At 40.8% G+C, this 16,316-nt stretch overlaps 1 protein-coding gene across 1 annotated transcript in view; it reads right to left on the bottom strand.

Moving 5' to 3' along the window:
* Positions 1–6,023: 6,023 nt before the first annotated feature.
* The window catches only part of LOC122128828 (ribonuclease inhibitor-like), a 55,413-nt gene continuing 45,120 nt past the window's right edge, over positions 6,024–16,316 (bottom strand). Inside the window, exons 5-7 of the mRNA XM_042703684.1 lie at positions 15,345–15,521; positions 6,695–6,868; positions 6,024–6,405 (exon numbers count right to left, since the gene is read on the bottom strand). Of these exons, the coding sequence (XP_042559618.1) occupies positions 6,399–6,405; positions 6,695–6,868; positions 15,345–15,521 (358 nt within the window). The 3' untranslated portion in view covers positions 6,024–6,398. The remainder of the gene's footprint in view (positions 6,406–6,694; positions 6,869–15,344; positions 15,522–16,316) is intronic.

The raw sequence follows: 16,316 nt of genomic DNA, 5'->3' as shown, positions 1-16,316 counted from the left end.
ATATTCAGATCAATGTCTTTTTACCTCTTAAAAACACATATGGTATATTAGCAATGCATAAAGGCCCAGCAAGTGACATCTGATCCATCTGAATATTGTTACTGATGTTTTTAAACACACATAGAATATCAAGTTGTGGCCAAAGGCAGCCTGCAGTTTCTATTTTCTATGGGTACAATTTTCAAGCTGGCATAGACCTACATGTAACATAAAATAGTAATTGATAATCAAAAATACATAGAGATCAAATAAAACACCAACTCACGTTTTCATTAAATACACCTAGTTTTCACAACTGAAGCATGAAATCCATCGACGCTAATGTACCTGGACAAGCAGGTTCAACCAGCTAGTGGAAAGTTTTCTTTTGTTTACTCCCAGACACACAGACGTTTTTCTACTGGGCCAGAGCCACACAGAATAATAGAAAGAGCTCCACCCTATGGAGTGTCAAAGTGCACATGGAATATTGTGGAATCGCTGCACCTGTTCTTCTGTGGTTTGAAAGAACACAGGCAAACACATCTGTCAGAATTAAGCGTCCATTCAGGCTCATTAAATCATACTTTTGATGTAAAACTATCATCACAACAGGTCTCCTTGCATTGTGCTTGGTTAAATGCCCATTACACTTGAAACTGGGTCTGTCTGTCTGTCTGTCTGTGTGTCTGTCTGTGTGTCTGTCTGTCTGTCTGTCTGTCTGTCTGTCTGTCTGTCTGTCTGTCTGTCTGTCTGTCTGTCTGTCTGTCTGTCTGTCTGCCAGCCATGTAAAAGCAGATAGACACAGGGCAGAAGAGCCAAAACCACACACACATCATCTACTCTGGCCTGGCACAGTGCCACAAGGGCTGGCAGAGAACTGTAGCAGGGCAGCTATGGGGAATGCAGCCGAGGCATAAGGCTGCTATCTGATACACACACATCATCTGTAAGTAGTTGCATCGACGTCACGCTTACTAAACATCGTTAACAAAGAATCAAAGGTTTCAGGAAGCACACATTGTTAAAATGTGCAAAAGTAGCATGACTTAGCATGGCTGATGTGAAAATGCGAATAACCTATATGTGCTCTGTAAACGGATATTTTTACTCAACATATCACATTACAGGAAGGAGCGTAGGCCTATTGAAACATGTCAAATGCTCTGAAACATTTGGTGCACATTTTTAAAAACCCTGATCTTGTGCTGACACATTTACTGTGTTGCTGTCTCTTGTCAAATAACACATTGGTAAAATTGTGAACTAAGACATCATGGACCAATCAGCTTACAGTGATCCCATACATGTAGATTCTGGAACTTAAAATCTCTTTAAATTCTATATAACCTTTACCTATAGTATGAAGGTCATTATATTAAAAACTTTAACATTCTGTGAAGAAAATGTATAAATGTTTTGCATATTAACTTTTGGAGTGATTGAAATCGGTGCTGTGGACAATAACGATGAATTTTCTTTTGCAACATCTCTCTGAGGTGCCTGGACTGTCTGTGATTGTGGACTGCACAAAGCTTTTTATAGGTCTACCAGGAAATACCCCACCCTTTTCTTTTACTTTTTTTACTTTTCACCTCGTAAAAACACATATGGTATATTAGCGATGGATAAAGGCCCAGCAAGTGACATCTGATCCATCTGAATATTGTTATAAATGTTTTAAACACACATAAAATATCAAGTTCTCGCCCAAGGCAGCCTTGTCTATTTCTATCCTCTAGTCTATGTGGACAATATTCAGAATCAGAATCAGGTTTTATTGGCCAAGTAAGTTTGCACAAACAAGGAATTTGACTTGGTAAAGTGGCTCTCAGTGTGCTTACACGGAATATACATCACAACATAAAACAATACAAATTAAACAATACAATTCAAGCTGGCATAGTGCTACAAGTAACATAAAATAGTTATGATAATCAAAACTACATAGAGATCAAGTAAAAACACCAACTCACCTTTTTATTAAGTACACCTAGTTTTCCCAACTGGAGAAACAGTCCTACCCAACATGAAATCCGTCGAGGCAAATGTACCTGGACAAACAGGTTCAACCAGCTAGTGGAAAGTTTTCTTTCACTTTTGTAAATTCCCAAACACGTGGACGTTTTTTTTTCAATAGAAAGACTTCCACCCTATGGAGAGTCAAAGTGCACATGGGATATTGTGGGATCGTTACACCTGTTCTTCTGGGGTTTGAAGGAACACAGGCAAACACATCTGTCAGAATTAAGTGTCCATTCAGGCTCATTAAATCATACTTTCCATGTTAAAATATGAGCTCAACAGAATGTAGGTCTCCTTGCATTGTGCTCGGTTAAATGTATATTACACTTGGAACTGGGTCTGTCTGTCTGTCTGTCTGTCTGTCTGTCTGTCTGTCTGTCTGTCTGTCTGTCTGACATGTAAAAGCAGATAGACACAGGGCAGAGGAGCCGGAACCACACACACATCAGCTACTCTGGCCTGGCACAGTGCCACAAGAGCTGGCAGAGAAATGTAGCAGGGCATCTATGAGGAATGCAGCCGAGGCATAGGGCTGCTATCTGATACACACACATCGTCTGTAGGTAGTTGTGTAAGGCAAGCCGAGAATCATTGGATTATAAAAACACAGATTGGCTTCTAGTTTGCAATTACTCACTAGGTGTGGGTCGGTTGTTGTTAAATTATTATGCCTCTTACAACATTCCAGAACTGCATTGTTCCATTTGGTTGACTTCCCCACACCCCTGCTGGTGTTCTTATCTCTATCATCTGTCTCTGGTTTTCTCCCTGTGCTTTTCCATGCAAGGGTTAAACTAAGGCCAGGAAAATGGATTCAAGATACTGCATTAGAAGATGATTTCTTTGTCAAGTTTGGTTCATTTGAATGGTCTCAGTCTGAGTGGTCAGTGGTCTCCATCCTGCAGCTGAATAGATTAGCTTTAACATGGATCTCAGAAACATGAGAATTCTGGTCTCTGTGGGTTGTAGATAATCTCCCTCTTGAGCAAACCAACCCCCTCTTTAGGTGACAACCCCCTCTATTTGTCTGTTTGACTGTGTGATCCCCATCATAAACATCACTGTACATGTGATTAATTATCATACCAGATGCAGGACTAAATCAAATGGGTATTTAAAGGGAAGAAAGTCAAAGGACTAAGAGTATTCTGCAGCCAGGGCATCCTGCACTCTATGTGTGTAGCCATCATCCTCTGAGCAGCCAGGTATGTTCATACTCTCTGAATGTTTGAATGTTTCATATGTTTCTCTTACATTTGTAACTTTAGATTACTCACTTTAGACTCGTTTGAATATGTAACTGCATTAGTAACTTGTACCTATGTGGAGCAAATCCCACAGCATCTGTGTCAGATCAAGGGCTCAGAGTCCACTGCTGTACAGAAGCACCACTGGCAACTTAGAACATAACCTTAGCTTAGCCTTAACAGTGTGGAAAAACATACATGAGCATATTTGTACACATGTGCACGAGTTCATATTAAAATAATGCTACGCGGAATCATCCTGTTGTCCTCAAATGACTTAACTTCCCTTATCCTTAGGGTCTCAGAGAGTCCAGCTATTTTAGAAGTGTTGAAGTTCATAATTAGATAGTTCCAAATCAGACTATATATCTGATGATTGTTATATGTGGTTCATGCACTTACAGTATATGTCCTAGAATTAGAATTGGGGAAGAATCCCTGAATGTCTGTGTTCTCATGTGTAACTTAATGTTCTTGTGATACCTGTGTGACTCTGTCTCTGAGTATATCCTGTCCCTGTGTCCTTAGAGATGAGAATGAAACGTTTCTGGGACTGTGTGTCTCTTAGGTCATCATGTCACTCTTACACCTGAGCGCATTTCCTGCAACATTAGACATCTTCTCTTAATCGCCAGGGTAACACTTGATAATGGTAGCCTGGTGATCCTGCTGACTCAGTGTGACCTATGTAAGCTCCTGTCAGACCTGAGATACTAAAACTGATTCTTGTTCTGTTCAAATCAGAGAAGCTGATGAATCGTTATGTGAAGCCATGCTTGCTCTCTCTCCCTTGGTGTTTACCATTGTAAAGTATTAAACCTTGTTCCTGATTTTTATACCATTGCCTGACTGAGTCTCCATTAACTTTGGATATGTTCTTTCAAATATCTTTTTTTAAATGGTTCTGTCTTCAATTATACATTTAAATAATCAGTTCACCCAAAATGACCACATTTGAACACATTTAAGGTGCCCACTTTACGTGCACATATGGTACAAAATTGATTTTAAAAAGTAATGGTGGATTGTAAAATCCAAAAAAGATATGAAAACATTTTGTTTTGCGATCCAGACATAATACTCGTTATGAGTTATGTGTGTCTGCTTCACAAATACATTTGTCAAATCAGGATCCTCCACATGATCCTCAGTCTAAGACACCTGCTATTCATTCTCACTCTCATCACTAAGGCACATGACAAGAACCTACATTAGCAGCACATTCTTTCAAAACCAAAGTGAATGTAACTGTATAATGGATATAAATGATTAGTGAATACAATTGATTTATTAGTGACTGTAAATTATTTTTCCTTATTTTAATGATTACACCAACGTGTGTGTGTGTGTCTCTTTGTGTGCGTGCGTGCGCGTGTGTGCATGCGTAGGTGTTTGATGGACTGTAGCACTTATATTGAAAGGCCATCTTTAGTTCAACTGAACATGTCAATTTGCTGCATTTAATCTTATTTTTCCTTTGCAGCGGTCTCTCAGAGCCCAAGGATGAAGAGTGTTACTCTTTTCGTAGAGGGCGTCTGAAATATGTTGACAAGTTGAACTCTTATTTTTCCAACAGTTCTCATGGAATTAGGTAAAGCCTGAAGCCTATAAGCCTGTGAAATATGCCTGGGGTCTGTGAGACCCTAAAGATAACAGGAGGGTTAAGAAGTTTGGGGTCCTGAAAAAGATAAGCCATGCTTTTTAAAATCTGATAAAATCTGACTTTATTGCTTTACAGACAGGCAACACCTTAAACATTACAAAATAAGGTAAAAAACATTGTATTTATTTTAAAGATGACAAGAGAACATTCAGTCAGCAATTCAATACCTTTGTAACCTTAAGGGAAATGATTAAGTGTTGCAACACCATGATAAACTGGTTTCACTGTGAAGCAGCACACACACAATGCCATAATGTATTACTGTTACTGATGACGTTTATCTTATCTGTACTGGAGATCAGTTTGGATGAAAGTGTCTGTTAATGAACATATGCAACATCTTGTTTGAATAATATTTTGGTTTATTTCAAAAACACGTAATATTTTACCCCCTGAGCACATGACATTAGAGACAAGACGGCAAGAATACTTTCTTCTATCCCACCTAACATTGAGAGCACAGTTTTCATCATAACCAAGTCACAGCGCCACCCTCTGTTCACTCAGTGAAAGGCTCTACTTCAAAAAACATTTCATTACATTGGGAGAACATCTCATGACATTCATGACATTTCATGGTAACATCAAAAAGCTTATTGATAACCAGATATTACATCTGACCAGATATATTCATTAATATTACACACATAATTTGAAGTCAGTGCCGGTCACATGACTAAGACATGGACTTCCATCTTAAACATGAGGTGCCACATTGAAGATGAATTACCCCCTTGAAGATGAACTGGCACCTTAATCATGAGACCACATGAAAGCCTTGAATATGTTTGAACAGCACCCCTGATCTCTGGTTAGTGCTGTGTTCACTCACACCATTAGGAGTATCTATTAGGCAATATCTGCTGGAAATACAGTCCCTACAGGTACAACATTATTAAAGAAGAAGAATCAGATTACAAATGGTGATGGAATTCATTCAGAAATGGTGATTATATATACAGTCCCTACATGTACAACATAGGAAGGAAAGAGGAGTCCATTTACAACAGTGATTGTATTAATTCAGAAATGGTGATGATAGATAGAAACATTATTACACTAGAAAACAAAATAACTATAAAACTGAGTCTCCACTTGCTCAAACACAACAAAGGAAAATATTTACATGTTGATACCCACATAGTCTGTAGAAGTATTATATAAAAGACTGATATTTTATCTAGTAAGGATTAAATAAAGAATCTTTAAGATTAGTGCTTGATATAAAAAAAGGATTATTGACATTAATGCAGTTAAGAAAATAATTAATCAGTTTACAAATATCGGTTTAATCAGTTTAGAGATGATGGTTATATATCACTAGAAAACTAAATAACCCTTTATAGTGTAGCAGTGGACAGGTAGACACACAGTGCTGATCCGTGGGGCAGCTGGATGATCATCTGGTACTGAGTGTCTGGAAACTGCAACATCTGCAGCAGCTCTGCTCCAGTCATACTGATGGATGATCGATGGCTGCCCAGTTAATACCTGTTGAGGAGATTTTGTAGATTACATCATCCTCACTATGAGGTTTCCCCATTAGGATTCCTCAACACTGACATGTGTAAACATGTAGAACAGCTCTGCTCCAGTCAGACTAATGTCTGCTAACGACATTTTACACATCACACAGATTATACTCTGATTATAATATTTTAAACATCACACATATCCAAATATATCATATATGGAGATGATAAATAGACACAGTGACACATGTTTATATGTACAGTGGATAACATGGAATGTAATTGTATGTGCTGTATTCATTACTTACTCTAGTTTAGTCAGCTTATATTCAGGATCTTTCTGTAGAGCAGAAAGCAGCTCCACATCAGACTGCTGCAGGTTGTTTCCTCCCAGGTGCAGCTCTCTCAGACTGGAGGGGTTTGATCTGAGAGCTGAAGCTAAAGATGAGCAGCTCCTCAGAGTAAGGTTACAGTAGCTCAGACTGTAAACACATTATAGAGAACACAGAATCAACACAAAGCCCAACACGCCCCACATACACACCACACAATTCCAAACTCAAACAGAGCTGCCTCATCAGACAAAGAAGCAAAATATGATCAGAACTGAGAATAGATCAGGCACACAGACACATACGACACAGGTCTGTAGGTTACTGTAAGGGGTGACACACACATATACAGGTATTTTGTACTATAGGATGTGACACAAACACACAAACACACACACTCACACACAGGTCTCTCTAATGTACGGTGTGACACACGCACAGGTCCCTCTACTGTAGGGTGACACACACACACACACACACACACACACACACTCAACATGGGTATTTCGACTATAGGGTGTTACACACACACACACACACACACACACACACACACACACACACACACACCCACACACACCGAGGTCTATCTATTGTAGGGTGTGACACAAACATGCACACACACATAGACGGGTCTCTGTACTGTAGGGTGTGACACACACACACACACAGGTCTCTTTAGTATAGGGTGTGCTCACAGTTGCTCTGTACTATTTCCATATTTATATTTGTAATAAATATTCACACTGTAGTAGTTTATCTCAGTAACCACCTTCCCCTTTCATGAAGGCAAATGATAATGGAAGACAATTTATCTCAATGTACATCAAATGTGAAGATGCTAACTACTCTACATGAGACTGTAGCGTTTTGATACTTTTCCCAAACTCATACTGCATGACGAGTCATACCACATGATGGAGATAATTTCCAAACACTGTTAATGACTTAAGAATATAATAATCAAGTGCCTTGTATTATTAAATACCTTATATGAATCATGTACTTATGTAAGCAGGAACATGGCTTTTCTGTGTTTCTGCGTGTGTGTAACTTAGAATATTAGGTGCCACTTAGTCTGCATATGTACAAGAGCATGTTTAGACCAGATGTAATAAGAAGGGTCGAACTGTGCTTCTTCCGACCTTGCAAAACTTCCATCCTTGCCTCGGACGTCAGAAATCCACCACGTGGTTATCTCTGCTGAACGCTCAACTTCTGACTATATAAACCTTGTGCGATGTGTTTAATATTGCTTCACTTTCAGCCTTGTGCTGGGAGTGAACCCGATTGCAATTGTTGTTTGTCTAATAAATATACTTATATGCAGCTCCGGAGTCCTGAGGTAACTAGGGTGAATTTTCACCTATCACCACAGATACTAAGTTTCAAGCATGTTGTTGCTTTGCACAGTTCCAAATTCAAATTCATTCTTTAATCAAGAAGACTGATAAAGACTGAGACTCTTGCAACGCTGAAAATGACCAGAGCGTGTATTCAGATTTACTTAGTTTTTTCTAGTTACATTTAGTTTAAATATCCAGTTCCCTCTGTTGATGTAAAGAGTCATTTGCTATTAATATATGGAGATATGGAGATGGTGACAGTCCAGTGCATCAAAATTGCAAGCACACAAGACACAACACTGTCCTGTATCATATGTAAAGTAGTATTTATTGTTACACTATGCTTTTTATTGCTCTTAGCTTGACTGTTCTCTCCCTTGTACGTCGCTTTGGACAAAAGCGTCTGCTAAATGACTAAATGTAAATGTGGCCCGGACACGGATGGTTTCTGTAAGGGGGGAGCGGGCGTGGGTGGGCTGCTCGTGATTTAGCCCACAGTAGCAGCTTGTGAGGTGGCTGATCTTATTTCCCTTGAGCCTGTCACAGATAATCCTGGTCCTAGTGCTCAGTTTGTTGTTAAACAAGCAGAAGAGATGGAAAGGCTAATATCAGATATAATGTCAGAGATGGAAACGGAGGCGTTATTCAAACTTCTTCCAGGACCGATTGCAGTTTGTTAATGATGCTACATGTTTGATAAGAGAAGGAGCCTTTTCTGACACAGAAATCTATCGACTTTGGAAAAAGGTAAAACAACTGTGAAAGCAAATTCGGAACGATGAGAATGTTGTGGTTTGATTTCTTGTCTTTATATATATTGTTGCAACTTTTTATTGACTGTAGTTCAAAATAATTTATAATAGCTGGTAGGCCTAGGCAGGGACTTGAACTTGATTATAAAAAGAAAATGAATGCTAAGTATAAATATGCTCTGCGCTATATAAACAAACAAGAGCAGGGGCTGAGTGCTCACTCTATGGCTGATGATTTGCTTAAAAATGAGGAAAGAGGTAAAAACCCTTAATAGGGCTAAAGCAGCTATTCCATGCAGTATAGAGGGGGTAACTGATGTAGTGGCAATAGCTGACCTATGGAGGCAGCATTATGCAGAGCTGTTCAATTGTATTAAATATGAGCCTTATCATGTTGGCAAAATAGATGAGGAAAGTATTTGTTTACACCCCAATGATATTCTCAGTGCCATAGGGCAACTTGCAAACAAGAAAGCTTGTGGACTGGACAACATCACAGCAGAGCACCTAAAGTTAGCTGGCCCCAGGTTGGCAGTGCTATTGTCTATCTGCTTTACTGGGACGGTGACTCATGGTATATTGCCAGACTCCATGCTGTCAGTAGTTCTTGTCCCGGTTATCAAAGATAAGGCTGGTAAAATCGGAAGTATTGATAACTATAGACCCATAGCACTTGCCAGTATTCTCTCCAAAGTGCTAGAAAGATTAATCCTTTACAGGATAAGTGAATTCATAACCACCACTGACAATCAGTTTGGCTTTAAGCCCAAGCATAGTACCAACCTATGTATTTATGCTCTGAAAGAGGCAATAGACACATATAGAAGGCAGGGCTCTACTATGCTTATAGGGTTTATTAATGCATCCAAAGCATTTGACAGCGTCCACCACTTTAAGCTGTTTAATAAACTCAAGCTTAGGGGTGTGCCCAGTAGCTTAGTACGCATCCTAGCTTACTGGTATGCAAACCAGAGTATGAGAGTAAGATGGGGGAACATCTTATCTACCCCTTTTAATGTTGGGAACGGGGTCCGGCAGGGGGGTATATTATCCCCAGCCCTTTTCAATATCTATATGGACGACCTTTCCAGGCAGCTGGGGGGATGCAGTACAGGTTGTATGATAGGTGATTCCCTGGTCAACCATTTTATGTATGCAGACGACCTAGCTTTACTATCCCCTAGTACAGGTTGGTTTCAACAGCTGCTTAACATCTGCACTAATTATGGGGTCGATTTTGATGTTAAATATAATGCCAAGAAGAGCGTGGTAATGGTCTGTAGAACTAAGGAGGACATGGATATTAAGTTCCCTGCCTTTCATCTTTCTGGGCAAACTCTGGGGGTGTCCAGTGTGCACAACATCGGTCTGTTGTGGACCCCACCATTACCAGAATTCATGCTGTTTTCACCCAATATGCATGCACACACACACACACACACACACACACACACACACACACACCACTGATGATCTCCAGGAATTCCCTGCTGTGCTCTCACCTGCAGCCATAAAGCAATAGATTGTGTGTGTTTGTTTGTTTGTTTGTTTGTTTGTTTGTGTGTTTGTGTGTGTGTGTGTGTGTGTGTGTGTGTGTGTGTGTGTGTGTGTGTGTGTGTGTGTGTGTGTGTGTGCATACAGAGACAGAGAGAGAGAGAGAGAGGGAGAGTCAGTGTGTCTGTGTGAAAGACAGAGAAATGTGTGTTTGTCTGTGTCACACAGAGACACTGATACGCTCACGCTCACAACTAAGACTAAAACTCTCCCTCATTCATCCATCCATCGATCTAGTATACATCAGCTAGACAGTAGAGATCATTTAGAATACCAACACACACACACACACACACACGATCAAATGTTTATGGCTGCAGGTGAAAGAGCACAGCAGACAATTCCTGGAGTTCCTCAGTGTGTGTGTGTATGTGTGTGTGTGTGTGTGCAGGGCCGGCGATTGCTATAGGCGAACTAGGCGACTGCCTAGGGCGACAAATGGGTTGGGGGCGCCCTCTAGCGTCGCCCTTGGACCTACTTCCCATTAATCATAGTTAGAATAACAAGCAAATAAAAACATGTTTATTAATCATGATCATCCGAGGGCGCCCCTTCAGCCCTACGTTTACTTCAACCTGATTTTTAGATTGAATTGATGGTTATTGTCGATAGGGGGGGCGGTTGCGTTAAGTTACGTTACGTTAGTTATGTGAGGGCTCCTGCACATTGCCAGGGTGGGGTGAGCCGTGAGCGTGCCAGCTACGTGACATTCGCACAAATGAAGCGGTCAATACCATCTGGAGCACAGGGACGAAAACGAAGAAAGGAAGAAGAGGAAAAGAAAGCCAAGTATAGAGGTAAGTCTTCTCATCTCAGCCATTAAGGTGTCAAACGAAATACATGTAGTATTGTGCATCACCTAATATTGGACGTTTCATTGCTGTCACTTAGGCTAGCTATAGCTAGCTAGCGACTGTTACTTTGCTAATTTGCTACGTAGGCTATTACTAGCAAACGTAACTTCACTGATAACCTACATGGATGTAAATGTCAAAAGACCAGTATCTGGATAACGTATGCTAGTTATGAAAAGTACAGTTGCTGTCTACATTAATTATAAATGGCATAAGTTCTGTTTAGTGACTGTTCACAACTAGCAGGTGCACACACAGTAACCATTTTGGGGATAGTGGTGGTGTTCACCCTTCTGTACAGTTCCTCCCCAGGAATATACTAAACATTTTGTTTATTTTTGTTTTAAATTGGCCAGATGCACTCAGGCAATTTTTGCAGAGGCCGCTGTAGAAAGGACGCCTGATTCGCCTCCCTCTGAACTTTGTAAGTAGCCCACACAACTAGTACTACTGTTGCGGTTTTTGTTATTGTTATTATTATTAGCAATTATTACTTTAATAATCACATCACATTAATACTACTAATTGTAATCAGTAGCCTAGTATTATTTAGCCTTGTGGCAGTAATTGTAATATATCTACTACAAGTTACATGGTCAGATAAAATGTATTTGTACAATGCAACTATGTGGTAGGATGATAGAAATGACCAAATGCAACTGTGTAACGAACAGCATGGATGAACTCTGTGTTTAAATACAGCTGCAGGAGAAGGGACATCCAGTAGTACTCAAGGGGCCAGTAACACACGGGCCAGTAACACACAGCCTGCATCAGGTGAGTCTATTTAATAGTATTTATTCAAGCCACATCCATACTTTAAAGTACAATAGAAACATGTTAGCATGTATTAAATACAATAGCTTGTTTTCTTAAAGAAGTTCAACCACATTCATGATCATTTCACTTATTATATTAAACACTGCTTGTCTGGCTATACAATATGCTTGAATACAGGTGAAGGTGAAGGGACATCCAGGACCACATCAAGCACTCTGGGCACCAGTGAAACTACACTGCCGCCTGCAGACACCTCACCCTCCACAATTCCTGCTATCCAGGGAGAACCTATAGATCCTGCTGACTGGCCAGCTGTGATCCGGTAAGGACAGAGTTAGTTTGCAGAGGACCATACCAGACCAGTCCAGACTTTACATTTCCAAAAAGAGATGATGGGAGAAGCTGCCACCACAACCACTTCTACAGGAAATCAGTAAATGGGGAGAAAATCAAGAGAAGCTGGCTTGTATATTCAAGGAAAAACAATACTCTGTATTGCTTCTGCTGCAAGCTCTTTTCACAGAAAAATGACCACCTCATTAGGAGTGGCCTAAATGACTGGAAGAATTGTAGTGAGGTATTTGAGATATTTTGTAGAGGTACGTACAGTATCCATAAAAGCACTTTTGTTTGTAGAGGGTATAGTTAGGTTATAGAGGGTCATAATTTGCTTAAATGTCCTTACAGGTGCTTAAGAGTGTTTTGCACAGTTTATGGAGTTAACTTAATCCTAACTTTGAGTGTGTAATAAATTATTTAAACTAATGAAAAAGAAAATGTTCTGAAACTATTCTGGTGTTTGTTGTCCATGCAACATTTATTGTTGAACTGCAATGTAGAATAGTATAATTATAAGTGGGTGAAAAAACTGCTATGCAAAGTTAAGTGATGTTAAGTATTGTGTGTGGGGGGCGCAAAACTCAATCTCGCCTAGGGCAACCAAAGGGCTAGAGCCGGCCCTGTGTGTGTGTGTATGTGTGTGTGTTTGTGAGAGAGAGAGAATGAGAGAGAGTGTGTGTTTTAGTGACTCTGTGTGACAGACAGACAATAATGTGTGCACGCACATATACAGACACCCTCACACACAAACACACAAACTGGCAGACTTACTCCAGTTCCTCCAGTCTGCAGTTTGGATGCTCCAGACCAGTAGAAAGCAGCTCCACTCCTGAATCTCCCAGCCGATAATTGTCTCCCAGGTGCAGCTGTCTCAGACTGGAAGAGTTTGAGCTGAGAGCTGAAGATAAAGCTGCACAGCTCTTCTCTGTGATTGTACAATACCTCAGCCTGTAGACACACACACATTAAAATGAAGGCATACAGATGAAAATCACAGCAATAAAGAGACAGACAACACAGTTTCAGAATACACACAATACAACTAAGACTAAATATCTCCCTCTTTCATCTATCCATCCAACCATCCATCTATCCATCTAACTATCTAGTATACAACGCCTAGACAGTCAAGATTATTTGGTATACCAACACACACTCACACACACATAAAGCTGCACAGCTCTTCTCTGTGAGGTTACAACCCCTCAGCCTGTAGACACACACATTAAAATTAAGGCATATAGATGAGAATCACAGCAATAAAGAGACAGACAACACAGTTTCAGAAAACACACAATACATCTAAGACTAAATATCTCCCTCTTTCATCTATCCATCCAACCATCCATCTATCCCTCTAACTATCTAGTATACAACGCCTAGACAGTCAAGATAATTTGGTATACCAACACACACACTCACACACACACACACACACACACCCCACACACACACACACACACACACACACACACACACACACAGCACTGATGATCTCTAGGAATTCCCTGCTGTGCTCTCACCTGCAGCCATAAAGCATTAGATTGTGTGTGTGTGTGTGTGTGTGTGTGTGTGAGTGAGAGAGAGAGAGAGAGAGAGAGGGAATCAGTGTGTCTGTGTGAAAGACAGAGAAATGTGTGTTTGTCTGTGTCACACAGAGACACTGATACGCTCTCGCTCGCAACTAAGACTAAAACTCTCCCTCATTCATCCATCCATCGATCTAGTATACATCAGCTAGAGAGTAGAGATCACTTAGAATACCAACACACACACACACCCGCCCACCCCCACACACACACGATCAAATGCTTATGGCTGCAGGTGAAAGAGCACAGCAGACAATTCCTGGAGTTCCTCTTTGCAGTGTGTGTGTGTATGTGTGTGTGTGAGAGAGAGAAAGAATGAGTGAGAGTGTGTTTTAGTGACTCTGTGTGACAGACAGACAATAATGTGTGCACGCACATATACAGACACACACACACACACACACACACACACACACACACACACACAAACTGGCAGACTTACTCCAGTTTCTCCAGTCTACAGTTTGGATGCTCCAGACCAGTAGAAAGCAGCTCCACTCCTGAATCTCCCAACAGATTATTGTAATTCAGGTGCAGCTGTCTCAGACAGGAAGAGTTTGAGCTGAGAGCTGAAGATAAAGCTGCACAGCTCTTCACTGTGAGGTTACAACCCCCCAACCTGTAGACACACACACATTAAAATGAAGGCATATAGATGAGAATCACAGCAATAAAGAGACGGACAACACAGTTTCAGAATACACACAATACAACTAAGACTAAATATCTCCCTCTGTCATCTATCCATCCAACCATCCATCTATCCCTCTAACGATCTAGTATACGCCTACACAGTCAAGATAATTTGGAATACCAACACACACACACACACACACACACACACACACACACACAGCACTGATGATCTCCAGGAATTCCCTGCTGTGCTCTCACCTGCAGCCATTAAGCATTAGATTGTGTGTGTGTGTGTGTTTGTGTGTGTGTGTGTGTGTGTGTGTGTCTGTGTGACAGAGAGAGAGAGAGTCAGTGTGTCTGTGTGAAAGACAGAGAAATGTGTGTTTGTCTGTGTCACACAGACACTGATACGCTCTCGCTCACAACTAAGACTAAAACTCTCCCTCATTCATCCATCTATCGATCTAGTATACATCAGCTAGACAGTAGAGATCACTTAGAATACCAACACACACACCCACCCACCCACCCCCAGACACACACACACACACACACAGTCACACACACAATCAAATGCTTATGGCTGCAGGTGAAAGAGCACAGCAGACAATTCCTGGAGTTCCTCTTTGAAGTGTGTGTGTGTATGTGTGTGTGTGTGAGAGAGAAAGAATGAGTGAGAGTGTGTTTTAGTGACTCTGTGTGACAGACAGACAATAATGTGTGCACGCACATATACAGACACCCTCACACACACACACACAAACTGGCAGACTTACTCCAGTTTCTCCAGTCTACAGTTTGGATGCTCCAGACCAGTAGAAAGCAGCTCCACTCCTGAATCTCCCAGCAGATTATTGCCACCCAGGTTCAGCTGTCTCAGACTGGAAGAGTTTGAGCTGAGAGCTGAAGATAAAGCTGCACAGCTCTTCTCTGTGAGGTCACAACAACTCAGCCTGTAGACACACACACATTAAAATTAAGACATATAGATGAGAATCACAGCAATGAAAAGACAGACAACACAGTTTCAGAATACACACAATACAACTAAGACTAAATATCTCCCTCTGTCATCTATCCATCCAACCATCTATCCCTCTAACTATCTAGTATACAACGTCGAGAGTGTCAAGATCATTTGGTATACCAACACACAAACACACACACACACACACAGCACTGATGATCTCCAGGAATTCTCTGCTGTGCTCTCACCTGCAGCCATAAAGCAGTAGATTGTGTGTGTGTGTGTGTGTGTGTGTGTGTGTGTCTGTCTGTGTGACAGAGAGAGAGAGAAGTGTGTCTGTGTCACACAGAGACACTGATACACTCACGCTCACAACTAAGACTAAAACTCTCCCTCATTCATCATTCCATCAATCTAGTATACATCAGCTAGACCAGGGGTTCTCAAACTTTTGCAAGCTGACAGCACAAAATAGTATTCAAGTGCTGGTGTTTTATTTGTTGCAACACGGTGGATGATACAAAAATGTAAAGGTAGGTGTTAAGGAGAAAAGGGCTAGCTGCAGTTGGAAGAAGGTAGCTAGCTAGGCTAGCTCTCGGGGCTACGAGCTTTTTCAAAAGACTGTGGAGCAAATTACTCCTTAGAATAGGCTACGAATAGACCTACTGCAAGCGCAGTAAGGTATTACTAAGGAAGGAGTGAGTCTTTAAAAAGACTGTTTATAAAGCAATGAATATCTGAATGATACAGGAAACAAGAGAAATTGAACAAACTCTGCAGA

Source organism: Clupea harengus, chromosome 25 (assembly GCF_900700415.2).
Source record: "Clupea harengus chromosome 25, Ch_v2.0.2, whole genome shotgun sequence".
Taxonomy (NCBI): domain Eukaryota; kingdom Metazoa; phylum Chordata; class Actinopteri; order Clupeiformes; family Clupeidae; genus Clupea; species Clupea harengus.
Note: the sequence above shows the minus strand (reverse complement) of the source record. Positions and strands in the feature narration are given on the sequence as shown.